General features: G+C 50.1%; 8 protein-coding genes across 8 annotated transcripts; 3 read left to right on the forward strand and 5 right to left on the reverse strand.

Moving 5' to 3' along the window:
* Positions 1–162: 162 nt before the first annotated feature.
* Positions 163–1,836, forward strand: MGYG_01467 (copper fist DNA binding domain-containing protein; the record flags this gene model as incomplete). The annotated part of the gene is made up of 3 exons (XM_003177343.1): positions 163–238; positions 328–492; positions 605–1,836. 3 exons carry the CDS (start codon positions 163–165, stop codon positions 1,834–1,836), a joined length of 1,473 nt encoding a protein of 490 aa, XP_003177391.1.
* Positions 1,837–2,943: 1,107 nt separating this feature from the next.
* MGYG_01468 (hypothetical protein) lies at positions 2,944–5,782 on the forward strand (the record flags this gene model as incomplete). Its single annotated transcript, XM_003177344.1, has 5 exons — positions 2,944–3,462; positions 3,533–3,645; positions 3,713–4,177; positions 4,246–4,835; positions 4,908–5,782. 5 exons carry the CDS (start codon positions 2,944–2,946, stop codon positions 5,780–5,782), a joined length of 2,562 nt encoding a protein of 853 aa, XP_003177392.1.
* Positions 5,783–6,277: 495 nt separating this feature from the next.
* On the reverse strand, positions 6,278–7,423 carry MGYG_01469 (F-box domain-containing protein; the record flags this gene model as incomplete). Its single annotated transcript, XM_003177345.1, has 1 exon — positions 6,278–7,423. One exon carries the CDS (start codon positions 7,421–7,423, stop codon positions 6,278–6,280), a length of 1,146 nt encoding a protein of 381 aa, XP_003177393.1.
* A 438-nt stretch (positions 7,424–7,861) lies between these two features.
* On the reverse strand, positions 7,862–9,696 carry MGYG_01470 (hypothetical protein; the record flags this gene model as incomplete). The annotated part of the gene is made up of 2 exons (XM_003177346.1): positions 7,862–9,597; positions 9,663–9,696. 2 exons carry the CDS (start codon positions 9,694–9,696, stop codon positions 7,862–7,864), a joined length of 1,770 nt encoding a protein of 589 aa, XP_003177394.1.
* A 3,546-nt stretch (positions 9,697–13,242) lies between these two features.
* On the forward strand, positions 13,243–14,107 carry MGYG_01471 (ADP-ribosylation factor 6; the record flags this gene model as incomplete). Its single annotated transcript, XM_003177347.1, has 5 exons — positions 13,243–13,336; positions 13,429–13,584; positions 13,655–13,801; positions 13,898–14,010; positions 14,081–14,107. The coding sequence occupies 5 exons, from the start codon at positions 13,243–13,245 to the stop codon at positions 14,105–14,107; spliced, it is 537 nt and encodes a 178-aa protein (XP_003177395.1).
* A 442-nt stretch (positions 14,108–14,549) lies between these two features.
* Positions 14,550–16,708, reverse strand: MGYG_01472 (hypothetical protein; the record flags this gene model as incomplete). The annotated part of the gene is made up of 5 exons (XM_003177348.1): positions 14,550–14,671; positions 14,776–15,031; positions 15,103–15,388; positions 15,445–16,495; positions 16,552–16,708. The coding sequence occupies 5 exons, from the start codon at positions 16,706–16,708 to the stop codon at positions 14,550–14,552; spliced, it is 1,872 nt and encodes a 623-aa protein (XP_003177396.1).
* A 679-nt stretch (positions 16,709–17,387) lies between these two features.
* MGYG_01473 (hypothetical protein) lies at positions 17,388–20,893 on the reverse strand (the record flags this gene model as incomplete). The annotated part of the gene is made up of 6 exons (XM_003177349.1): positions 17,388–17,508; positions 17,570–18,438; positions 18,507–18,596; positions 18,655–20,374; positions 20,434–20,709; positions 20,772–20,893. The coding sequence occupies 6 exons, from the start codon at positions 20,891–20,893 to the stop codon at positions 17,388–17,390; spliced, it is 3,198 nt and encodes a 1,065-aa protein (XP_003177397.1).
* A 1,066-nt stretch (positions 20,894–21,959) lies between these two features.
* Positions 21,960–24,910, reverse strand: MGYG_01474 (hypothetical protein; the record flags this gene model as incomplete). The annotated part of the gene is made up of 3 exons (XM_003177350.1): positions 21,960–22,109; positions 22,178–24,685; positions 24,905–24,910. 3 exons carry the CDS (start codon positions 24,908–24,910, stop codon positions 21,960–21,962), a joined length of 2,664 nt encoding a protein of 887 aa, XP_003177398.1.
* Between the last annotated feature and the right edge of the window lie 1,557 nt (positions 24,911–26,467).

Consider the following 26,467-nt stretch of genomic DNA (forward strand, 5'->3'; position numbering starts at 1 on the left):
GTGGGAATCCTCAGCCATCCCGCCAGCTCCCTCTGCCTCTGCCTCTGCCTCTTTACTACTCTTCTTCTTCTTCCTCCTCTTCTTACGCTTACTCTTCCTCTTACTGCACTCCTCCTGCTCCGTACCCGCTGTCATCCATTACTCTCTCATCAGTTTGGCGCAATGTTGATTGACGGCGAGAAATGGGCGTGCGATGCTTGTATCCGGGGCCATCGCGTTAGCACCTGCAACCACTCGGGTAAGCCCAGAGACACTCTTGCTACAGACACAAACACAGCAGCAGACCCGTCTTCTTCTAACACACTGTCTACCTGTCTACGTCTGCAGATCGCCCCCTGAGCCATATCAACAAGAAAGGCCGGCCGGTGTCGCAATGTCCTCACTGTCGTGGGCTACGCAAGGCCCGGACAAGCCACGCAAAGTGCGAGTGCGGCGAGAAACCACACAGCAAGGCGGAGTGTCCGCTGAACGGAACTGCTGCTGATGGCCAGAGTGAGCATACCTACTCTCCCTGGACTCCCACACTGCGTGCTGTAGTAGTGTGCGGGTGTGTGCATATCTTATATGTAGTGTACCCGGAGCTGATGTCACCCTTCTGTGCTAGAAACTGCAGGCGGCCGAAAGCTGTGCTGCTGCGGACACGGCGGCCGCTGTACCTGTGCATCCAAGCGAGACTCGAACCTCGAGACCGTGCCAGAGACCGGTCCCGTTGCAGCACGACGGTCGACTGTCTCCGGCGTCAAGAGGCCGCATATCACTACTTCTAAGAAGCAGAAGGAGGCCAGCAAGCGGGCTCACCCATACCCGCTGCCTCGCTCCAGGACCATCCATGGGACCGCCGATCTGGCTCGCCTGTCGATGGACCACCTGAACGACGGATACAGCTCGCAGAACGTCTCCTCGTACCCCGATCTGGTCACCAGTGCCCCTCGCCCGGTACGGAGAGTCAAGTCCGAGAACGGCTCCCCGGTCTCAGAGGTGTCGGACATGAAGGCACAGCTCTCCCTCGACATCCCCTACCAGCACTTCCCCGACCAGATGGGCCTGTCAATGCCCATCGTGGACTACCCACAGCAGTCTCCAGGCCTGTACTACCCGTCGGATATAGACTTTGGCTTTGATGCGGCCATCTCCAACGGGCCGTCCATCGACTGGTCGACCTTTGACCTGCCGTACGGTTCGGACGCATACACTGCAACCTACAGCCAGCCAGCCTCCTATGCCAGCTACGACTACAACAACAACAACAACAACAACACCTCCACCGCTACCACCACCTTTGGCCATCCCGGCCTCGCACGCTCCTCGTCCGGAGACACCTCTGACGCCGACGACCTGCTGCCCATCGTCGGCACGGGCTCCGAGGCCGGCATGTACCACCTGGGAAGCACACCGCCTTCCCACCTCGACCTGCCCACCCAGTTCGCCATGTCTCAGACCTACGAGCCTGCTGCCATTGAACCGGTCCTCCACGCAGCAAACGACAGCATCGATCAGACTTCTGCCTCTGCGTCTGTCTCTGTCTCTGCAGAGGCCGCCCCGCTTCCAGCCGAGCTTGGTCACCACTACCATCACCAGCAGTCGACGCAGACGCAGACGCAGGCCCAGACAGCCCAGACTTATCCTGCCAGCGGGAACAGCTTTGTCGACGCCAGCAACGCTGCCATGCTCATCCCGCCTGCCGCCTACACGTCTGCCGGGGCCAACGAGCCGCTGTGGGTTTCGACCGCCTACCCTGCCATGATGTCTCCCGTCTCCGTCTCCATCCCCGACCAACACCACCACCACCAACATCATCATCAGCAACAGCAACAGGCTCAGCTGTGGACTCAGTGATATGGCCCCACCCCCTCCTCTGACGCATCATGCTAAAACACACATGAACGCCGATATGACTTCCGATGCAATAGAACGATATTTAATGAACATAGATGTTTTCATGCTGGCCCTTAACAACCCTATATCTGCAACCATATATACATCTGTGCAACCCGATATATATATATATATATCTGGTGCCTAAAAAAAGACCCCTAGCCATCTTCCGCCCACCAGTGATGCACATGTCCCTTTTTACTGTTTCCTTTTTTCCTTACAGTCCTTTTTATTATATATATAGACCCGGGGGGAGGTGCTCTGGAGCGTTGTAGAGTATTTAGACCTTACTTATTAGAGCAATCGTAAATACGACTTTCTTAGTCATCTGGTCATCTTAGTCATGTTACTTAGTCATTTCTTACTCATCTTTCTCTTGTCTTAGTCACTTCTTATTAATCTTTATCATGTGACGTCCAAAGAGGCAACCCTCGCTCCGTTTTTCTTCCGCCCAAAAAAAATCCGCTTCGTCTTTATTTTTTTCCTTTTATCGCGTTCGCATAAGCAAAAACGAACCAAGCTGAGTCGCTTCGCATAAAACAATACCCGTCCTCCGCGTCGAAAGCAAAATACAGCTACAGCTATCTAGATAATGCGCTCCGTCTGACGGGCAAGGGAAGAAGGAAAAAGCCGGGCTGCGTCCTCACGTTCGGCGCCGTTGACAAAAGTTGGTTACTTGCTTCCCCCCTTGTTGACTCTGCTTTGTGGGCGGCCGCGTCGGGCGAAGACCTCGTTCGCTGCCGTTGCAATTGGCCCTGCACCCAAGACGAGACCTCTGGAGCTTGTCCTGGGCGATGATGACGCGCCGGGGAGGTCGCTGCAGGAAGACGTCGTCGACGATGCTGCCTTCGTCCACCATTATCATCCTTGGGGGAGAGCAGTCAGAGCGCGATGGGCTGACCGTGTTTGACAGGCAAAAGATACAACCATAACAACGATCATCCGCCACGTCTCGAGTACGGCTTTCTTCTGCGCGCGCCGCACAAATAGACAAACAAAGAGCTCGAGTCTGACTGACTGCTGCGGCCTTGGATAGAGCACGGCACAGCCCCTTCAGACTGGCCCACGATGAACTCACGAGAGCATTCAGAGATCCCGCCTGCTCCGTCATACCCTTCTCCCAACGCTGCCCAGATAGCGCAGGGCACCGTGTCTTACTATGCCAACCAGCGCCATCTGACCGCTGATGAGCTTCATTTGTCAGCAGAGCTCTCCCGCGAGGTCGCCGGCGCGAGTGTCGATGGCGGCAACGCTGCGTCGGTAGCTGCTGCTGCCACTGCGGCCGCTGCTGCCGCTAACGGACTGCCCCATAGCCAGGGAATGGTGCTAGGCTCATCTGGACCCAACGCTGACGGAGCGGTGGGCGTCGACCAGCAACAGGTTCGACAGCAGCAGCAACGACAGCAACAGCAGCAGCAGGATCACCAGGTACAGCAGCCTTCTCAGGGTCAGCAGCATATGCTTCAGTTCTCCTCGACGCAGCAGTCTGGTGTCGACCCAAACCATGACTTGAGCTATGGCGATCAGAGCGCGCGCCGGAAGCGTTCAAAGGTCTCTCGCGCCTGTGATGAGTGTCGTAGGAAGAAGGTATGTTCGTTTGCGAATTGATTTTTACCTTCACATGTATATTTTACTCTTATTAACTCGTGCTTTTCAGGTCCGATGTGATGCCACCTCTGAAGCTGGTGTCGAGACTTGTTCAAATTGTCGTCGTACAGGGGCAACCTGCGAGTTCAGCCGCGTCCCAATGAAGCGAGGTCCAAGCAAAGGGTAGGGCTTCTCCATGTTTTATTCACGACTTTTTTTTTTCGTTGGCTGATTCTTTTCTCTCCTCAAGATATATCAAGGAGCTGGCAGACCGTATCAACAGTCTGGAGACTCAAATGCAGCCGCCAATGCAGACAGGGGATATGCACTATCAGCAAATGAACGAAGATGGCACGTCTGCACGGGGTTATCAGGATTTCTCTCCATCTATGGATAACCAGGGACTCACCCGAAAGAGAACCCTATCGATGTCTGAGGGTCTTCCCAACGCCTTCATGCAGCCTCCTTTCATCCAAGGAGCTCGTCCAACATCAGTAGGCGGATGGCCTGTGCAAGGACCAACGAAGGACGCCACCCATGCAGCTGATCTGGCTGCTTTAGATGAATACGGGACTGTACAAAATGGAAGTACAAGGGTAGTGCAGCCATTCTGGTCCCAAGAGCTGCCGGAGTCCGCACAACAACCCGCCATAGACCTAGAAAAGCTGGAATCACTTCCTGCACCAGTGGAAGTTGACGAGGAAGTTCTTAATGCGTATGTATACATCATTCAATTCACCACCCTTTTAAATTGTGCACAAAACACTCACACCCTGATTTTAGTTACTACCAGCATATCCATCCTATTTTCCCAGTTCTACCGAACTCTCGGGATCTTCTTTCCCAGTATCTCAAATCAGCCAGTCGCCAAATCCAAGAAACTTTCTTGCACTCGTTATTCGCCGTGACAGGTGCCAACCTGTCAAGAGCGGAAAAGACATGGCAGGAAATCCCAACGTTCCAACGAGCACAGGATCATCTAACAGAAAGTCTGCGCGAGGACCCTCGCTCTCGGTCCCAAGCGACCAATTTTGTCCTCCTTTTTACTTTTATCCTGTTGATTATTGATGCCGATGCCAAGGGCCCGGAAAATCTCCACGGCCAGAATGGGATTAGCAAGACGGTCCTCGTTGATGCTGCGTTCCCTGTCGCACACCATCTCGCGCGGTCTTATGACCAGCTTGACAGCTGTAATATAAATGATAAGGATGTCGATTCCGATGGCAACCTTGCAAGAAAGAATTGGACTGTCCTCATGATTTTGTCCCGCTGGCATAGTCTAAGCGTGGCTGGTCGCGATGTATTCGGTGTTTCCGAAGCTGCTATGCCCGAGGATCGCGGCATCCTCAGCTTCGCTTCTCTGCAGCTTGCCCGTATGTACTCATACTATCTCTCGATCTTTGTGTGAAAAAAAAAAAACTATACATACTAACGGCACCTTATAGGTTATTCGACATCGGTCTCCGAAATTATTGAGGTCTTCTTCGACAACTCTGTTCATCCTTCGTTTGGGCGGATGAACAGCCACTCTCTCCGCCGTCTCTACTATGGCCAACTTAAACGTCTCAAGGACCTTGAGTCCTGGCATGAATCTACTGGCGATGATGAAATGAGCGCACTCTACACCGAATCCGTTTGCCCGCTACTATTCTGGACCCTCACTCTCCTCTTGAAAAGACAGCTCTACACATCCGTCCCTGCTGAGGTGATGTATCCTGCCCAAGTCATCCTCGAACTTCTCCAGCAGCACTCCGACTCAGCTAAGTTCATTGCATCGCCGTTCCACCACCATGCTTTGGCCCTTGCTATCATGACCCTGCTGGAGGCAACTGACCTCCCTGAGCTGGCAGCAGATGCGTGGATCTCCCTAGACAAAGCTCTCCAGATCCTCAGCCAGCGCGATAAGCATACCTCGACAGCCGAAGAGTTTGGAAACATATTTGCCAACCGGTCATGGGGAGAATGTTTCCGTGCAATGATTGAAGTCAAGGTTGCTGCTTTCCGGTCCACACAGCAAGGTTCTGGTGCAGTGGGATCTAATGAACAGCGCTCCCTAGAACATCTGGCAGACTTGGCCGTTGGAGCTGGTGGTGCAGCTGCAGCTGCAGCAGCCGCCGCCGCTACTGCTGCTGGCACAAATTCAGATAATCAGGCCGCCCGTACTGGAGCTGCAGGCACTGAGGATGCTGCTAATGGTAGCCAGGCGAACGCTAATGCAGACAACGCTACAGGCCAAAAGGATAGAGCAGATATACGCGTCTATGTTGACTTTACACAACTGACCAAGAGAGGATATCTCAACGTCTTTGCTGGGCTATAGTTAATCACCCTAACTGTCTGCCTGGCTACACCTATTCTTTAGTCTCTCCCCCTAAGTTATAAAAGGGACAACACCACTCCGGTATGCCTGTTTGTCTCACCACATCTCCATGTTCTCTCTTTTTTTTTTTTTTGCTCTGTTAATGCCTTATCTGGATGGGAGTCAGACTAAGTGAAGTTGGATTGAAGCATTCCAACTAAGGCGTAAAAAAGGGTTTTTGGTATACCTTGATTCTCTATGACTTTTGTACCTTTACCTATAGCTTTTTGTCACTTCAGCCCTTCTCATGCTCTTGCTTAGTATCAGTGTGTAAATTATAGGCTAGTTCATTGATTTACCTGTATTAATCATTCATTAAGTCGGAATATGTAGATTATTAGTACTGGACATTACAATATATATAAAAAAAAAGGCCAAACATTAATGCTATCAAAAACCAGTTCATAAGCCTCTCCCCCAGAGTAAACCAAACGGATGAGATGAATTATTAGGCTGTTACTCTGAACTGCCCGGAGCAACCGGCCGCTTGACCCATCGGCCGTGGCCATCGTGCTGCCAGGCGAGACTGAGAACATGATGCATGGTTCTGAACACATAGCTCCTCTGCGGCGGCAAGTTATAATCCAGGGCTCTGAACTCGACCAGCTGGCCATGGACACCCAGATACCGCACCGAATGAGGCACAAGAGAGTACCCCGTCTCCAGCTCCATCCAGGCATTCTCGGGATCCATAGTCGAGCTCTTCTGCTCCCTTTCAAAGATATCGCTCCACTCTGGCGGCGAGAGCTGTAGAGCCAGAGAGCGCAGGTTGGTCATGCTGCGAAACAGCTTAAGCACGAGGTTAGTATGGCTGTAGAAAGGGAACACGGCAATGTAGCGGAACGAGGTCAATCGGGAGATGGCAGAGGCAGGGTACGGGAGGTCGACGGCCTGTAAGGGGTCGACGGATCCCCAGTGGTTGATGATGGATGGAGGCCGCAGACGGAAGTAGTCTTCTACGCTGTACGCCTGCAGAGACGAGCCCTCGTTGAACAGCAGCTGTGTCCACGGCTTCGCGGTGAGAAAGCTATCGTCGTCGTCGTCGCCGCCGCTGCTGCTACTGTCTCCCTCAGCTGGCGCTGCTACTGGTATCATCTGGGTATCAGGCTGCTGAGCTCGCTGCTGACGGAACTGGATGGTCTGCAGCGGCATGTCAAATGCCCACTTGTCGCCCTGGAGGTTGCACTGTGCCATGTCTGCGATGATGAACGGCGGCCCAACGACAGTGACGGTTGTCGGGTCCAGGGCCTTGAACAGCGTCTTCCACCATAACTCCTTCTCGCTGCCGGGGAATATGCTGCGTACAGAGACGGTGACGCTCTCGACGTGCTCTGCTAGGCCATTTCGGCTGATGAAGGCCAGGAACCGGTCCTGGTCGCGCAGCTCGTAGCGGCAGAAGCTGAACAGGTGCTCGCGGGCGAACTCGCGAAACTGGCGGCACACGCGCGAGACGCTCTTGAGGTCGGTCGTTTTGGAAGACGTTACGGCGTGGCTGGGGAGGTCTCGCAGTGCGCGCTCGTCTGCGGTCGGCGGTGGACTTGTGCAGATGAAGGAGAGGATGAGATACAGGATCTCGACGGGGAGGCTGTGGATGTCTGCCATGGCGAGGTATGTACCTAACAGTTAAGACGCAGCTAACGTAGAAGCTGATGATTAGGCTGGCTGCTCGCTCTATTTTATATGCCTGATGGCTAGCTACTGTCCTGGCCAGTGAGATAGCTGGTTACTATCCCGTCGTCTGCATATGCGCAGAAACTGAGACAGCAGCAGGCAGAACGGTTTCGAGCTTGAGGCGCCCATCCACCCGCCGTCCGTCTAGTTAGTTACGCAGGGCAAGGCCAAAAATAGGATGTCTCTAGAAAAGCGTCATATCGTATGCTTAAAACTAAACTATCAGCTAGTTAGCCCGTCCTTGGCTGGCGTGAGGCTGTGGTGGAGAAGTTCATGTCAAAGCTACGCTGATCCCAGGGGCCAGCAAAGTGAAAGATAGCAACAGAAGAGAGAGGAACAGGAAAAAAATAAAAAGAAAGCATGTACACCTTATTCAGTGCTGGTGGAAGATGTCATATTCTTTGCTTTCCATTCATCTATCATGCCCTGGTATTCTCGCGGCCGATACACGGTGAAATTCTCACGGAAGAACCCCTTTTTGCGGCGGTGTTGCAGGCCCAAATCTTGCAGCATCAAGTCAATATACGGTATGGACTCGAAGACAAAGTCTGGGTTACGCATGCGCATACCCTCTCGATACCGCCAGATGCTGAACTGCGAGTGGAGAGCTACCTCCCAGTCCGTCTTGTCTTCCTCTGCCGTCGGCTTGGGCTCAGCTGGCCGGGCCACCAGCGGACGCACTTCAAGCCGGTCTGAGAGGTACGCCGTGGCCCAGAGAGCCTGTACCTGAGCCGTGATGGGCGTGTCTATGTTGGTAGCTGTTCCAAGGAAAACAATCGATCGGTCTTTTAGCCTGGGAGGTGCCATGAATCGGATCAGCCGATATGGATGAGAGGACTGTGTCTCGGCGTCTGCAGAGTAATGCTTATAGCGCTCGTTTACTTTGGCAGAGGTCTTGAGTTGAGGGAACTGTCTCAGAATATGCTTATCTGCCGCCTCCAGGAGTGACTTGTCCAGCGGCTCTGGGGCCCAGGGCACCCCAAGCTGCTCTTCGATCCCGTCAGGCAGAAACGTTACGGGAGATCGAGCTTCCCAGCCGGTTCCGCATATCACAGCATCGGCCCCGAGAGAGGTACCGTTGGAAAGGTGAACCGTCCGGCTAGAGAGAGAATCGATGTCCGCGATATGCACCTTGATCTGGCCACTCCTCACAAAATCAAAGAAGTCACTTGGGTAGTTCAGGATGCTCAGAGATGTGGCCACCCAGTACGGATCAAGCCATGGCGTCAGTTTCTTGACCTCTGGGTGTTTGTTATACTTATTAGCGGTTACCACATCGTTCTTCACCAAGGCCCAGAAACCATTGATAACCTTTCTACCCAGCCAGGTCTCATGGAGGAACTTTGTCGGCCCTGTTGTCGCCCAGATACAAGGAGACATCCATGTCGTGCATCTGGTCAGAAGCAGGTATTCCAGCAATATCTTGAGCGGCGTTATCCTGGCCCGGGTCATCCAGGCAGGCCCACGGCCATTTTCACGGATGACAAAGTTGACTGACACTCCAGCAGCGGCACAGATGTAGGCCATGTCCCAGGCAGTTTTGCCACCGCCATATACGACCACAGTCTTGTCCGGGTGCAGCAGGTCGCTTTCATACTTTGGCATGTTTTTAGAGTGAAATATAGGTGCCTCAAATGTGTCCTGGCCCTTGAACTTGGGCAGATGTGGCCGTGATGTCATTCCCGTTGCCATTATCAGTTTCCGTGTAAGGATGGTTGAAGTGCCTCCAACTGTAGCCTCCATTCCGTCGCTGTTCTCATCAACAGTGAGTAGCCATGATGATGGATCTTCTCTATGCTCGGCAGAGACGAGCCTCGTTCGAAGACGTATCCTCTCTGTTAGGCTGAACTTCTTCGCATATGCGTTCATATATGCATGCATGGTCGGTCCGGGTATAGGTTTCCCTTTTTCTGCACCAAATGTCTCCGTATCCATGGCAAGGTCTGGGAATTCATATGAGCCAAAGACATTGTTTGTGCATAAGTCCTTGTAGAGGCGATGCTTTGCCCAGACTCCTCCAATGGACGATTCCGCCTCCAGAACGACAACGTTGGCGGAAGGGTAGACTTCCAGGTACGTCTTTGCAGCACTTAGACCGTATGGTCCTAGTCCTCAGTGGTCAGTTTGAATCAACCTGGTCAGCATTGTTGAGAGGTGATAGCCGACCTACCTGCACCGACGATGACCAGGTCAACTGCCTCCATTATGGTGATCTCGGACGGCCTACGTTCACGACTGATGTGTTTTTTTCGTCACGGAAACGTACAAGGAAGAAACTGTTCTCTGCACACTCCCGAGAATTTGCATGGGAAGGAGCAGTCAGTCTGCTTTAATATTACATCCGGATGTTAAAAATATCTCTTTGATGTAACCTTTACCACACTTGCTTGGGTGATTTCTTTTTTTTTTCTCTCTTTCTCGGTTCATCATGAACTTCGGACCCCTGCGCGAAAATGCAATCCCCGTCGAACTGCCTAGTCACCCGCACAATGATGCTGCGGGGAGATGGATCCCAGCGGCTTGTTGATCAACCTCAATTCCCAATTTTGGGCAGCGGATATCAAAATGCATGACCGGTATGCTAGAACGGGATAAGCAGGCCAGGGCCTTCCCCTGGACAAACCTGTCTTTCTCCAATGTCCAGATACCAAAGAGTTGACAGCCATTATTAACGGTGCAGCAAGGCAAGATAGATGGCCTCAAGGACAGTGGCTTGTGTAGTATTCCACTGCGTGTCCTAGCCAAGCTAACATTTATCCGCCCGAGAAGGGAAGACGTGATAGGCTTCTAATGAGGAGGTAACTCAGCATTGGGACCATTGACGCATAGGAGTACTGTGCTGCCCGTTCTGTGAGAGCCCGGGAAAGGCCAACAAGAGCTGCAGCTATGATATTTTCAGGCACAGCTTGCTTTGTATGGGGTATCGTCTTATTCTATCTTTGCCAGCCGGGGGTATAATGATCTTCTCCTAACGTAGGACCAGTTTAGGCATGGCCGCGTCTCTAGCCTAACGAGTGGACCAATTAATACGGCCCCGAGCGAAGTGCTCACTGAAGCCCCGACTAGTCCTCGCTTTCAATGACAACCGGTCAACATCTCAATATCGAAGGCTTTATTGTATCTTGCTGCATCCGAAAAAAAGAAAGAAAGAAATGGCTGAGAAGCCTTGAAAGTTGGTCAGCCACGTGACTCGATCCTGCTTGAGGACGAGATTGAAATCGACAAGAAAAGACAACGAGCGGAGCGACATCTCGGGCCTGCGTGTTGGCCGGGCGGAGAGAAGGTGACAAACACTTTTTTATCTTATCAAAAAGATTTGGAAGACGTGCCAAGCGTCGATCGAGAGCCAAAGATGATGTGTGTTAACGCCGTGATGATCTTCGTCGTGCTTCTTTTCGCATCCGGATAAATACCCTTACCTCCAGTACTCCGTACTCCGTACAACACCGTGATCGTTGGCACCTGTTGAGACGAAGATATCGTGATCATGTGTCCAAGTAGCCCAAGGCCAGACACGCATGCGGAACTGTTGACTGTTTATGGCGTACAGTCAAATTGTGGAGTCGGGCGAAGATTGACCAAGCATGCACATATTACGCTGCCATATTGCCTAGGGACGTGCACTCCCCAGGACACGGAGAGCTTCCTAGGATGACATCTGCATGTAATGATAGGCAGACCGACCCCGAGCCTCATCAACGGTGCTAATATGCGGCACAATCTTCTTTGTTATCATTGCGGGGATCCAATTCGCTGGGAACGACAAAAGCAAAAAGAGCGGCAGAGGCACGCAAATCCCAAAGGGACAGGGCCCCTGAGACATCCATAACGTAAGAGAAGGCTTATAAGATTATTTTGCGGCTCACTATGCCTCAAACGTGACCCCTCGGGGGTTACAACGGCTGTCATGAGTTGGCCTTTCAAACACGGTTGTTAATATAGCCACCATGAACGGTACTGACAGAGTTCTCTCGATTGTGAGACCACTAAGGAAGAATGTAAAACTGGACTGGCCAGAAGTGAAAATCTCAGGAGTCTCGAGGCATACTACCAGAGCTGCATGCAATGGCAAGGCTCTCTCGGCTCAACACGCCACAGCTGTTAGGGCCGCTATTAAGCTATTGTCCTAAGCTGATGAAGGCTAACCCCCGAGCTTTCCTCAGGGCCCGTATTAAGTATTCGAGACCAATGGCGAAGCTTGACAAGCGTTACTTGCACGCCTACCAACTCTCTCATCACCAACGTTTCGTAGCCTAACACACGAAGCATGACCCTGAATTGTTGTGTTTCAACGAGATTCCAGCATCCATGAACGTTGGGGAACTTGGATGCTTCCATGTAATGTTGGCTCATCCCCTGTCTATACACACTCCTTCATCTAAACATGCTGCCGAGTATTCGAGTTACCCATGTACGGAGGACATCACCATGTTGTGCGTAACGACAACAATTCATTTCAGCCTGGCGAGGGAGATAACCAACATCAGCTAGTTAATGCCGTTTGAGCAAAGTACCCCGTAACTCACTCGCCGGTGTCCATCCTACTTTATATCGTCCGTGCCTCGAGACCATAGCTCCATCCTTGTAACCATAATTCTATACATCGACAACGCTCCTGAGCTCCGGGACTCGGCTGGCCGCCCGTCTGAAACTCCAACAAGGATCTCTCCGGCAGATCATGCAAAAGGAGATCCCGGCCCACCCACTTCCCTTTCGCGTCCCTGACCAAGGATCAACTCCCCTTCCCATCGTCTCTTCTCTCTCCTTCTTCTCTTTCTCCTTCTCTATTAATTATTTATTATCGTCGACGTCGTCGTCGTCTCCTTCTTTCTCTCTACTACTGTTTATATTAGTCATCATTTAGTCATCCAGAGGTAGCTCCTTCTTTGGGACTAGCGTGTCAGCTGCCTTTACCACGTGACTCATCCCTAAACCTTAAAAATCTCGAAATGAGAAAATAAAAAAAGGAAAAAAGGAAAGAAAAAAGAAAAAAAGAAAAAAAAAAAAGACATAAAACAACTTCAGGGGTAAAAGGAAAAAGGAGAACAAGCAGGCAGACGAGACGACGAGGAGCGACCAAGGACCGAAGGAAAGCAGCATAAAAAGCAGGCCCGCCGAAGCCAATATCGAGAGAGGATTATGTGAAGCAGCAGCGCCAGCTTTACGCCAGCCCAATTGACCGGATATTTCTTTTTCTTTTGCTTTTCTCGACGTCGACCTCTGTAACTACCAGACGCCGTGACAGGTCAGATAGTTCCTCGACACGACAAGCTGCCTGTGGGGTGAAAAGGGCCTTCAGAAAGGCTCGGGGGAAGCAGCAGCAGCTCAAAAGAAAAGAAAAACGTCTCCAGCCGCACCGAGAAGTCGCCTGACGAGCTTCTACCGCGCTCCGAAAGCAGACAGACCCAGCGCCTGTGGTCCGCGCCTATCTTGCCGATTCCGCCCCCTTCGCCCTCCAGCGAGACTCCCTCCCCCTGCGCGCGCGGCAATTGACTCCTTATTCTCCCCTTGCCCAACCACCCCCCCGTTTCAAAGTGTTTCCTCAAGGTCCGCCTCTTTCCTCTTCGCTCTGCCTCGCTGTCTCTCGAAGTGACGAACGATCTCCCAGCCCAGAAAGCAATAAGAAGAGCCTGTCAACGTCTCTCCGTTGATCAACATATCATTCTATCGGAAACCTGCATACCTGTGTCCGCCAGATAAACGTCCCTGCAACTTGCACGAATAACACGAACACTCAACACAATTTCACCATGGGAGGCCAAGTCTCAAAGCTCATGGGCAAGATCTTTGGATCTAAGGAGATGAGATTGCTCATGCTTGGGCTGGATGCTGCTGGAAAGACAAGTACGGATTTAACACCCCCTCCCCCCCGCATGCTTCTGCCTGCTCTCTCTCTCTCTCTCTGATTGTTTACTGACAATACTGTCTATCACTAGCTATTCTCTATAAACTCAAGTTAAACCAGGACGTCACTACCATTCCTACCGTCGGCTTCAACGTTGAGACTGTGACATACAAGAACGTCAAATTCAACGTATGGGATGTCGGTGGTCAGGACAAGATCAGGCCATTGTGGAGACATTATTTCTCAGGTACGACACGACTGCGTCCCTATGTTGGACTTGCCCATAAGATAGGCTACTGACACAAAGGCTCGTGTAGGCACACAAGGACTTATTTTTGTTATCGACTCGAACGACCGTGCCCGTATCGATGAAGCCCGTCAGGAACTACACAGAATCATTCTCGATCGTGAAATGAAGGAAGCTCTCCTATTAGTCTTTGCCAATAAACAGGATATTCCCGGAGGTACGCTCTATTCTACTTCCTTCTCCTCCTTCCCTTCTTCCCTCGCCGCGTTTTTCTTCTCTCTACACCTAGCTAATGTCATACCTGCAATTACAGCTATGAGCCCACAAGAAGTCACTGAAAAACTGCAACTCTCTCAACTCAAGGACAGGATATGGTACGTCGTACCGACATGTGCCACCACAGGAGAAGGTTTATTCGAAGGACTGGTAAGATTTCTCTCCCTTCGCTTCACCGTCGTATGAGAGGCGAGAAAACTAATAACTCAACCCCCTATAGGACCATCTAAAACTACTAAATAAATAAGTAATGAGACCTAATGATGCCCCGGAGGGAGAGGATCGACGTTTAACCACATAATCACCTTCGCTCTTCTCAACTGTTTTTTATTCTACTTTACCCTACCAATTTTTTTTCATACACGTACTTCGTACTTGTACCAACAGTACTTAATAATATACCTTTTTTTGTTTTGACAGTCTAATAATGGAATAATATATGTCCTCACTTTTTTTTTTTCTTACTTTTCCCTTTCACTTGCATCACTGTGGTCTACTTATTGTAGGAAGGGAAACCCGGACAAAGCAATCATCTGTTTGCTATCAAAATAAATATAGATGGTACATACGCAGCTACTGACAACCGGTGGCCAACGAACTATCATAGATGGTGAGGATATGCGTGTGTAGGGGGATAAAATTTCAGGTATATACTCCGAACGCCAATCAATGTCTCTACAAGCCGGTGTCTACGGGTTCTGTGTCCCATCCATAGATCGGGGAAGTGACCCAACGGCTACGGACGAACCGGCTGCGGAAGCATTCGGTTCACCCGCAGTTTCACTTGGGCGATCCCAAGTCCGAATATGTCCTAAATTTCAGATATGTCAGGATGACGGTCCAAGTTGTGATACAAAGAACGCCAAAACGAAAAAGAAAAGAGGTCTAGCTGTACACGGATGATCTCTTACATACCTTCAAGTGAGGAAGTCATTATAGAATCTTGCAAAAATACCAACCAAGCTATCGGATCCTCCCCTATGGCTTTTGACATGATTGGCGGAAGTTGTGCTGTCCTTGACCACAGCTCGACAGGGTGTACTATAGTTGTCTGGTCAAACTCGCCCTCTCCAGGTCGAAGAGAATCAGATCGCATGTTTCGTGTAGTAAGGCTGTCTGCATGCGGCCGGTTGCTAGGAGACTGCGGGCTGCTTCTATGGCGTGCAGTAACCTGGTGGTATTATCATCAGTTGCTTTGTTTCTTTATTTTGTAAAGTTGAAATCATGATGATGGATCCTCACCGCCTTGGGACGATGTAGCATGGCTACGCTGAAATCCCATAGAAGAAGCTGACAATCATCGCCAACACTGCCAAATCTGTAAGTTCGGTCATCACATCGCCATGGGTCAAACTCAACGCATGACACCCAAGAGTTATGTCCTTGACAGCGAGCAACGATTTTACGCTCCGGGAAGGACCAGATTGATACCAGATCATCTTGACCGCCCGTCAGTATATATTTTCCATCGGGTGACCAGCACACGCAGATTAAGCCTCCATAGTAGCTTGTATATAAGTCAAGTAACCTGAACAGAACAGTTAACATTTGTACATGTAGGGAGTCGTAATAGCGGAAGCGTACTTTTCCTTTAGATAGTCAATTATTCTCAGCGTTCCGTCCTCTAAAACCACAGCCAAATGTCGGTGATCTGGAGAAAATGCAAAATTGTTGATTTTTTGGTTGGATAATTTCCAAACAGCAACCGGGTTGGTTCGCTGGTTTTTGGAGTTGACTGATTTCAAAATTTTAAACAAGGATGAATGGGTATCACTTTGGCTTCCATCGCTAGAAGACACGGTAGTATTGTCTGACTCTTCGGGGGTGAATGGTGAATCGTCTTTCTCCTTATCATATACCACTAGGCATCCGTCTGCGTGTGCAGCTAGGAACCAATTCTCAGACCCCGGAATCCATTTAATGTGATTTACTGGGGCATTTCTTATAGCACCGTTTTTGTTGATCCGGGAGTACTTTTGCGAGAAGGGTTCATACCATAAAATATCACCTGCCGAAGATCCCATGGCTAGATCCAGATGATTCATACTTTTAGTTATCTGATTCACATCGTGACTAAGAATATGTGCCCTTGTGAAAAGGATCTTCGTCAGAAATTCGTGCTTGTTGGTAGCTGAATAGTCCAGCCATTGAAAGGATCGGTTGAGATTGGCGAACACAAAGGGACTTTTATGAGTTCGCTCAGCAACCTTCTTTAGCATTGCATCTTGGAGTATAACCCGCGAAATGAACGAGGAACCACTCTTCTGGATACTGTTCTTCGGTTTCCTTCTCTTTGACCCTGCTGTTTCTTTTCCTCCACTGTTAGCAAGGGCAAGGCTGCCCTCACCGAATGGTGGAGCCTGATTAGACGTGTTTACATGGGGTTCGCTAGAGGGGCGGCCAGCACTATCGCTCTCATTGACGCTTCTTAAGTCCGATGCTATGCTTGTTCGTGTGTTGGTCTTGTAGAGCTGAGCTCCATTTCCAGATGGTTTAATATAAGCAAGAGAGAGCTTCACACCAACGGTTGGTGGAGTAAGACCGGTGGCTAAAGGATTTGGATTTATCAAAGGTGGTTCGGAAGGGTGTGGCGGCGGCGTAGCGAGATGAACGTCCTCCCTAAGTTCATATGTCCCTAAAAGAAATTCTGGTTGGCATGCCGGTAGTATTGAAGTAGGTCTCATATCATACCTTCACCAACCTGCAAAGGGCAACCTCCTTCTGGATGTTTTATAACATTGATAACTTCAGTTATGGGGACTGGTAGACCATTCGATGTGCCGGCAGCGTATGCGACTGGATTTACATAACGAGGGGCCGGAGGCGGCAGGAAGCTATGGGCGGTCAGCTCGACTGTTCGGTAACTATTTAAATGGCTCTAATGCGTTGCTATAGTCAAGGCGACCTGGTTTAGCAATATATCAACAAATACTTGAGCTAAAGATGAGAAAAACACCCGCGAAGAGCGGAAGCGGCGGAGGAATGGAATAGGTGCTTCACTTACAACATAATATTTTAAAGGCACCCGAAAGACTCCTGCATATATTCTTCTAAAAGCTGATGTAGGATCCTTTGCTTTTCAACTTGTATCTGTAGATAACAAGCCCGAAGATGTTGGATGCGGAGTATGGGAAATGGTGGGGAAGAGCTCCAGGCCGGGGAACTATGAGGTAGTGGAGAGGAGATGTCGTTACCTATAATCCATCGAGTAATCTATATAGTTCATGCAGATATCAGATCTGGTGCTGGTCGTCTCGCATATATATATATGTGTGTGTGTGTATGTATGTATGTATGTATATACACCCAAAAAGCTGCGAATGCGCACGTTGAACTCGGTCGTTTCTTTTTTGTCTCAAATGCCGATCGGGAAGAACGTCAAAAGCGGAGGACAGGCACGTGACTGTCACGTGAAGCTAATTGTCCGGCTGAGTCAGTATACCCGTTACGTAATATTCTTTTTTTGCTTCTTCGGATATAAAATGCAAAGAGGGCAGGGAAGTACTTCAACGCGGCAACTGCTTAGTTCAATCTCCCTCTGCACTCTCGTCTGTCTCACCCGAGTGCTGTCTCTCCTCTCGCACCTGGCGCCGGTGTTCTCGAACATAGACGTCAAAGTTGAGCTCCCCCACAAGTCGCTTGACATCGCTAATTGTAAACATGTTAACTAAGATGCATGAAACAACGAATGGAAAATGGGGGAGCGAACCTCATCAACGTTTTTAAATTTGAGCTCACCATGGAACTCAAAACCTCAATCGCAATTATAGCGGCGAATGAGGGATTCTCCACATTCCTAAATCTCAACAAATCTTCGTTGATGTACCGCAGCCTCCGTGCTAATGGGAAAGGGTGTGGAGGAGCTAGGTATGGTGGTAGGCAGAGGCTGTTTGTAACAGCAGCTGATAGATGGTATAACACAGAGGTGATAACTCCCGAGCGAAATTCTGGCGAGTTAGCTGCCTCAGCCAGATTCTGGATCCATCTTTCTCCTTCGACGATTTGATGCCGTGATGTAGTGCTCATGCTGGGCCTCCTTCTAGTGTTAGGCAAATTATCAGCCGCGTCTGTGGCCGAGCTGTGCCCTGACATACGCTCAAGGTTTCTAGTTGCGAATGCCATCAAATCCATGCTGGTAAGGATGGTTTGAATGGCAGAAATAATATTGTCATAAGTTTCTTTCGGGAAACGGCCCCCAATTGGAGGCTCATACCGCGTGAAATCGCTGAATACCCTTAAGCTCTTTGATAGAGCCATTTCCTCTGCCAACAACTTAGTCCTGGCGCGGTCGAGGAGCTGGCCAGGTGACTGGCTGTCATTTATATCCCCCTGCTCCTGGTTTATCCATACTTCTATTGAGGTATGCATGCAACTATAAAAGTTTGCCAGGACAAAGAGACTTCTACCTAGCGTTTTCCTGACTCGGGATCCAGCTGAGGTTGGGCTTGGAAACACCACCCAGAAGTAAGAAATTGCACAGGCTGCAATGACAGCGATACATCGGTATGGCCCAAATAGATATACTGGGTAATATGGTAGGCCAGAGGATTCTACCTTTTCTATCCCGAGTTTTCGAGACTTTGTACCATGTCAGATAAAACGTTGTCTTGCATACTTGCGTCATGGACAGGGCAGTAGAAACATACCAGCAGTTCAAAGGCTATTATGAGGTTGAAAGTAATTACTCCGATAATAGTAGGGGGGATAAATCTTGGGTTTTTGATATAAGGATAATACTTTGGTTGGTGAGTAAAGGTTCTCATAATTCTCAAGGGTTGAGAGGAAGATGCCAACCTGGAGACAGTTGGCCACATACGTCAACACAATGACGCCTGCTGTTTTCCCATAAACCACATACCAGACAACGAGTGCGAGGATAGTGGCTAAGATGGTTGCTATAAATCGACCCATCAAGCCAAAGAGTGAATTCCCACTAGTAGGGTTCATCGCAATGAGAATGACAATGACAACCCAAATGGCTCGCATCCGAAAGAAGAATTCCTGAGTTTGTGGCAGGTATGCAAGTATAACAGCACAAAATGATGCGATTGCAACTCGAACACCAAACGAACTTTGCTCGGAACTAAGGAAGTGGGAAATGGCTCGGATTCCACGGCCAATTCTCTGCCAAATGTTTGTGGGAGGCATATGCTCTGGATCAGGGTACCGAGATTTCAAAGGATCTTGTCCTTTTGGGCGATGGCTATCCGTTTCTTGTTTCTTTTTCTCTGGTGCGTTACTTTTTTTATCATCGCCATTCTCTTCTGGGTCACTAGCAAAAAACCATTGCTTTACGTATTCTCGTTTTGGGAATTGAAGCCGTTTTGATTTTACTGTCCCATCAGCAACTTTGCTTTCTGCAAAGTAAACCAGATCTAGTACGGCTTGAAGCAGGATATCTTGCAGGTGGCTAATGAATAGGAGAACAAAGAACTCCTTTTGAATAGTACGTGGTTCCTGCGCAATACTACCTCGTTCATGAAAAGGGGCAAAGGCAGTGAGCGTTGCCCACTTTTCCGGTAGGCGCTTCCGCAGGGCAAAGTAATCGTTTAATCTCTGTTCGAATCCAGCAACAAAATGGGGGTTCCCGGGTACAGATTTCTCTTCGGGCGTTTCCTCATCGCGAGTACCAGAAGATGCTCCATGCTTTTTGGGCGGATTTGTTAACCGTAAGGTTATAAAAGCGTGTTGGAACCCAGCTTCTACAAGACCAGAGGTTGTTTCCAGCCTGTCACAAAGCGGCTGCACAAAGTGCTCAGTGATCTCAGGTATTTCATACTGCAACTCACTAGGCATTAGAGGCGGGCGTCCCCCAACCACTGGCCTATAGCCATAATCAGTGACATGAACCTCTGCTATATCCGCAGCCTCCACGGTTTTAGTTAACTTCCGAAACACCTCTGGAAGCATAGCAATTCCAGAAAGAGGAAGCAAGATCGAACGCAACAGAGAAAATAGAGTCTCGAGATCTTCTGCGGTGAGTCTACCCCAGGCAATCTCTTGCTTTGCAAAATATAATTCTGCATAGACGGAAGAGTGGATCGATGAGAGGTCTCGGATTCCATTTTTTAACTGAGCAGCTTTCGATTCGCTCTCTGTAAGCTCTTTTTCTTTATTTGCCTTCTTCTTCTTCACTCCGCGTGGCTTGGGAAATGTATTCGTCCTTCGACGAGCTATAGTTGCTCGCCGCGTGAGCTGCCATGGGCCCTCTTCTTCACTGCATTTCACGAATGCTATCTGGCTATCCAGTATTTCTTTCACTATCGCAGGATATCCTCTAATGGAATGGAATAAAGTACCCCGACTTGTGGTGGGCAAGATGAATAGCGAAACACCTGTTGAGACGGCAAAGCCAATCAAAAATGCAAGAAGCAAGCTCTTGATTCCCTGTAGAGCAGACGAGAGCGAGACTACCACCCCTGCCCTAGTCATGGTAATCGCAATAAACATGGAAAACGTTGAAGCCGGTGCTTGCAGCTCTATCGGTCTGAATGCACGGATGGAGTTCACCAGCCTGGTGTCAGGATAAAGTTAGCCCCGCAATTAGAATGGCAAGAGTAGATGTTGCGTTACCATATTGCAAATAAGAACCATATAGCCACTACCGCACAGGCACTGGCGTTATATCCGCCTGCTCGTTTCCCAGGGGCCGTCGTGTGTTCCCTTGCTTTGATTACACAATATACTCCTAGACAGCATATCGAGGCTGAAACACATAATGCACTGAGGGAAAATAGCATGATTTTAGTGAATCTTGCCCGAGGCAGAAGGCATTGAGCTACCACGGCAATAATTGCGGACAAAAAACCGTAGTTCTGTGAGATCCCCGTCACTACATTAGACTGGTACCTATTCATTCACTGTTAAACCTATGGTCCTCTCGGGTGGAGGGGTAAATACAATCAACGTACATTGCTATAACGATTGTCGGGGGTAAACCGCCCTTCAACATCTGAAGCACGGTCCGTTTATCAATCCCCAGAGCTTTCCATATTGTTTTTGGAGTCCAGTGACTCCATTGTATTCTTCTCATACTCTCTGTTGTTGCTCATCCGCCATCGAGTGAGAAGCTATCAAGTCTTAAAAATAAGGTTTAAGGTACTCTCCTCTTTGAGATTGTAGCTGGCTTCAGTTGCAAATCATATAATGCAGAGCTACAGAGTGTAGCTGTCTGAAATATCTGAATATTCAATGCACCTACTACTCCATACCCTATATGCAGTGGGCATGAAGATGAGATAAGGTAAGGGTAGTTAACTTTATTTTTAGGTAGTTAACGGGAAAATGACGTCATTCGGCCAACTGAACAAAGGCCCAGACGGCGACCATTGAATAGCACCTAAATCGCAGCTGGGTAGTGACGAGTGTTAAAACAAAAATATCCAACTAATGTATTAATAGTAATTAGATAATTACCTAGGTATTATTTCGGCGGCCTGGAGCTGGCCGTGGAGAGAAAAGCTTGGTTTTTGAAAATCAGGGAAGTTAAGTTTCCAATTATTAGGCCTGGAAAATAGGGAAGCGTGATTACTAACTCTACAAGTCATACATACCATTTAAGAAGATGTGTTTGTGTTGACATGAATCGACACTGAGCTGGGAGGAAGGCTTCATATTTATAAACACAAGCTGGTGGATATCGTCGGGCCAAGTTAGAAATCGGCTCTCTGGCTATGGGCAAGGAGTCGAGAATGAGATAACCCGTGATTTTCTTCTTTATAAAAAAAACATAGGGCCGTTTCTGATAAGGAGAGAAGCAGTGTACATGGGAGAACCATCAAGCATGCGTTAATATGATTATGACGAGAAAACTTTGAGCAGCACAGAAAATGGATAAGAAGCCAAATGAAAAGCAAGAAAGACGGTCCCGCTATGCCACCAGTAGAATCAGAATAAAGGAAGGGAAAATGGGTAGAATATCTAATGTGTAGGGAAGATTCCCATCCCTGAGCCCAGGAGCGGGCGACTGCAAAAGTATAGAAAAGTAAGGTAAGGAACGAGGGGGTATAGGCGGCCGCATTGAAGGTCTAGAACACGATGAAAGGTGAGGGGGAAAATCAAGTCTGTAACCAAGCTATTTATATATACCGGGCTACTGACTACCACATACCATCGTGGTCCTCAGCTCGTCCATCTGAGTAATCATATCCTTGGCTCGAAGAATGATGCGACTGCTCATATCCGTCGTCCAGGTCATAATCGTACATTTGCGAATCTCCATTTTCTGCATATGAGTCTTGGTCATGGCCCTAGAGAGAAAGCGTTAGATAGGGGTTGATGAGACGGCGTCTAGGCCAAAAGGAGCAGAGGTGCTTACATCTTGATAATGGGAATGATCGTCTGCCATCTTTTGTTGACCTTGATTTTGACTCTGTTGCGTATCTTTCTTCTTAGTCTTGTGTTTGGCTGGCGAGGTCGGTAGTGCCATGTGAGGGTGCATCTGCTGCACCTTGGCGAGGTATGAGTACATAAAGTTGCTCAGGAGAACCTGCGAATATAGAGCTCTCCGCGGATTGGCCAATTTGAGATGTGCCATGCGATATATGGCACGTTCCTCCATGATTGAAAAGCGGGTCCAGTTATAGTCAACGTCAGCCTTGAGGTTATAATATTTGATGTCTGGTGAGGGCGATCGGACGCGTGAGCGGGAGTGTTTTCGGGAATGGGAATCATGGGAGCCAGATTTCTTCTTGCTGCCACCGAAAATAGATGAGAATAGAGACGGTTCTTTCTCCTTTTTAGGAGGAGGAGAGGAGGATTTGCGAAGTTGTTCCTTGCGAGACGGACGAAGGTCTTCTTCAATGTCAGGGCGGTCGAGGATGAGGCTTTCTCTCTCTTTAGATTTAGCGGGAGATTGTCCGTCGATGGAAGTTTGAAGGAGGTCAAGACGGGCGTTGTCGTGAGGTTTATCCGACTTGCTGTATGATTTTGAGGTCTTGCGTCTTGCTTCCTCCTCCTTCTTCTTTTCCTTTTCTCTCTCTTTCTCCTCAGATGCCGGGCCTCGGCGCCAATGCCAACCTGACTTCTTCACCTCTGAGTCCTTCTTACTCTTACTCTTTTTATCCTTTTCTTTTTCGTCGGATTTTCGACGTTCTTGGATAACACTCTGAACATGGGAGGATGCTGGGGCAACAATCTTGGGCAACGGCTCGCTGATGGGAGGGGCTTCCTTTGTTGGTATAATAAGCCCTGCTCTCTTCGACGTCCGTGTTGTCGTAGGCTCTGGAGGAAGTGGAGCTTGAGGTGGCAGCGAGGGTGGTGGGTGGTGTGATGAGTTCCGCTCCGGTATGTATAGCTGCGGTTGTTGCTGTTGCTGCGGCTGTGTGGTGGTGGTATTGTTATTGCTCGTTGAGCGTAAGGAGCCTGTCCGGGGTGGTTCAACGGGTTGTGTTTGCAATTGTGGCTGTGAGAGTGAGTGATGGTGTTGTGAGATAGGAGGCTGTTTATCGCTGGGTTGTTGTGCCCATTGCTGCGTATGGGATGGTGCACTGTCTCTGGCGGGTGTATGGTTGAGCTCAGGTTCAGTCTCTGTAGCAGGGGGAAAAGTCGAAGGGGTGAGTGATACTGGTTTTGGCCGGGCAGGCCTTGAGTAGTTTGTTGCATTACTATCGTATCCTGTTGGATCTGTGGATACCCTGGTTAGGCCTAGTACAGGAGGAGGCTCGTTGGTGGGTGTAGACGATCGCTTGATGCTTGCATTATCACCCGTATCCTCCGACTGGCTTATATCGGACTGTCTTGCAGCGCGCCTTGAATGAGGTACTCGTTCGCCGGCCTTCAAGCTTCCCTTTCTGTAGGTTGTCCTCCTGGAACGGCGCAAACTAGAACCTGGTGGCGCAGGTGGAAGGATCGGCACATCCTCGTCAGCAAAGCTCCCAAACTGGTTTCGCGGTTCCTCGGACAGGGCTGCTAGATTCGGCTTTTTCGACGCTCTAGAATCCTCCCTTCCAATGCTTGAGCTGTCCACCTGGCGCGAGAGCAGCGACTTTTTGCGCATCAAGCTGCTTACGGAACCCTGGCGTTGCAGCAGTGCCGCTCCCTCTGTGGGCGAGAGTTCTCCGGACCTGCCCTTTATCTGATCTGCCTTGCTGTCTAGGAAGGACTTGAACTCCTTTGGAGCGAGACCGGGGTGAAGATGTGCGGGAACCCAGAAAAGACGGGATGCGTCGTCCTCATCTGCGGAGGGAGAAGGGGCTATTGAGGACACGAGACCGCCAAACGAAGGTAGATCCGGGTCAATGGAGCCTACGTCCATAGACATTCGACGAAGGGCAGCGAGGTTGCTGAGCTCCTGGGCGACGGTTGCAGGATCAGACTGGCAGTCTATATCCGTCAGAGGGAAAGAAACGGGCCCCTCTGAAGAAGCATGGCTCAGGCTGGGGGAGAGTTGGCCGGGGCTATCGTTGGGTGAAAGCGTATGTCGTGACGGACTCCCGTGGCCGTTGACGCCGTTCATCGAACTGGTTCGGGCGGGCATAGGCACTCGATCTTTATTTCTCATGCCGGGCCCTGAAGTCGAGGCTGAGCCGGGTGTTGCGGACGAGGACGCGGACGAGGACGCTCCCATGGTTCGGTTTATGGGGTTTGTCGAGAGGTTTTCCTCCTGTGATAGATAGCTCAGACGCTTCGAGTCTCGCGGGCTCGCGCTTCCGTTTCCATGGCTGCTGCCACTCCCACTCCCGGTCGAGCTGCCGTCGTAGGAATCATTGTACATGTATCCAATAGCCTCCGTGACATGGCGGTTGTCGTCGCTGATAGAGAGATGGGCCAGTCGCCTGGACGAAGCGCCTCGGTTGTCTGGCTGGCGGTAAGTGTCTGTAGAGGCCTGCAAGCGAGTCAGCACATCACATCCAGCGCAAAGAAAACGGACAATAGCAGCAATAGCTTCCTCTCTGCTGGAACGTAGAGACCAGGCCGTCCATAACGAATTAAAGATCCACGGAGTAAAAAAAAAAAAAAAAGAAAGCATCTCTATAAGGGGAGGGAAACGGGAGCAGCAGAGAGAAGGGGGGGTATGGCAGATATTGCGCGGGACGACCCTTACCTGCATGCTAACGGGGGAAGAAGCACGGCACTCCAGCACCAACACCAGCAGCAGCAGAGAAAAGGGACAGGGCGAGCGAGGCCGACTGGGGGATATTCCGCCGGGGGACTGAGCTGCTGTTGCACAGTGTCATCGAAGCATGTATGTCGAGCACGGAGAGCGCAGGCGGGCAGCACAGAGAGAGAGCACAGCAACCAGCGGCGGCGCAAGAATCTGCCTGTCTGTCTGCCCAGCAGTTGACTTGGACCCGGAGACGGGCAAAGAAGGTCGAGGCAGAGGAAGAGAGATACCTAAGTCAAGTCGACTAAGATGCCCTGCTATAACTAGCTCTGTTAACGGCGAGGGACAGGGGGAGGGAGGGTTGGTCGTTTTCGTCTCTCTGGTCTCTCTGGCCGTGGGCGTAGTTCGTCCGTTCGTATCTATCAAAGGAAAAAGGAACGATGTATGGAGGAGGAAGACGAGGGAAGCCCTTGGGAGATAGAAGATCGATAGAAAGAGAGAGGAAGAGACGATCTGAGGCTTGCAGCAGCGCCGGCGGCAGAGGCGGAGGACAGCTCGACCCCTGCGCTGTCCGTGGCGTCTCGCTCGTATATCTTCTATCAGTCTGCCTGTCTGCCTGTCTGTCTATCTGTCTATCGGCCTGTCTGTCTGTCTTCTGTGTCTTCTTTTCTTTTGCTGCCCTGGTTGTAAATATTTTCTGCAGCTCGTCGACTGTGCGCTGAGGCAGACGCTCTCGGGCACAAGGAAGATCCCAGGGGAGGAAGACAGAGCCAGGACCAGGACCAGGACCAGGAGTCAGGGAGAATATTCACGGCAAGCAGCAGATGAAGTAGACGGCAGAGAAGGAGAGAAGAAGAGGATACAGTGAAAGACGGGAGTTCGCTCTACTGTCTGCTCAACGGCGAAGGATCTCAACTCTTTAACTGCCTGTACTTACTCTTACTTGTAACTAGTTAGGGACACACGAGACCAGCCATGCAGCCACAGGGTTGTTTGATATCGGCTTTATTTATAGCAAAGTCCACTCTGGCCAGCGTCGTCTCCAGGTCCAGCAGTTCGGCAGGCGTCTACGACTGTCTTTCACTCCCTCTCACACACACACTATCTAGCTGTCTTCCTCGAGCTACTGGCTGTCAGCGTGACTCGCGGTTCACCGTGATGTGATCCCCTGCGCAGGCGAGACGGTCATTGGGCGCCACCATCAGTCGAATACACACACACACATACATACATAGATACCTCCTGAGCTATGCAAGACGACGGTGAAGATGATGAAGACGGTCTACCGAAGGCTGATACGCGGATCGACTGGGGCCAAAAGTGTTTATTCCGGCCGGTCTCGTTCCCGCCTGACGAGCCCCTTAAATTTTGCCTGGCTGGTTCGACGGTATAATTAAGGTAGGCAGACGTTTCAAGTTACCGGGACAAAGGGACAGGAGATAGATGTTTATATATATATATAGGTCGGTAGGTAGGTGGTAGACAGGTAGATACATAGGGCTAGACAAAGAGGAAAACGCCTGCAAAGGAAATGAAGAAGCAAAAAGGGGAAACGGGGGGCCA

Source organism: Nannizzia gypsea, genomic scaffold (genome assembly GCF_000150975.2).
Source record: "Nannizzia gypsea CBS 118893 supercont1.1 genomic scaffold, whole genome shotgun sequence".
Classification (NCBI taxonomy): Eukaryota; Fungi; Ascomycota; class Eurotiomycetes; order Onygenales; family Arthrodermataceae; genus Nannizzia; species Nannizzia gypsea.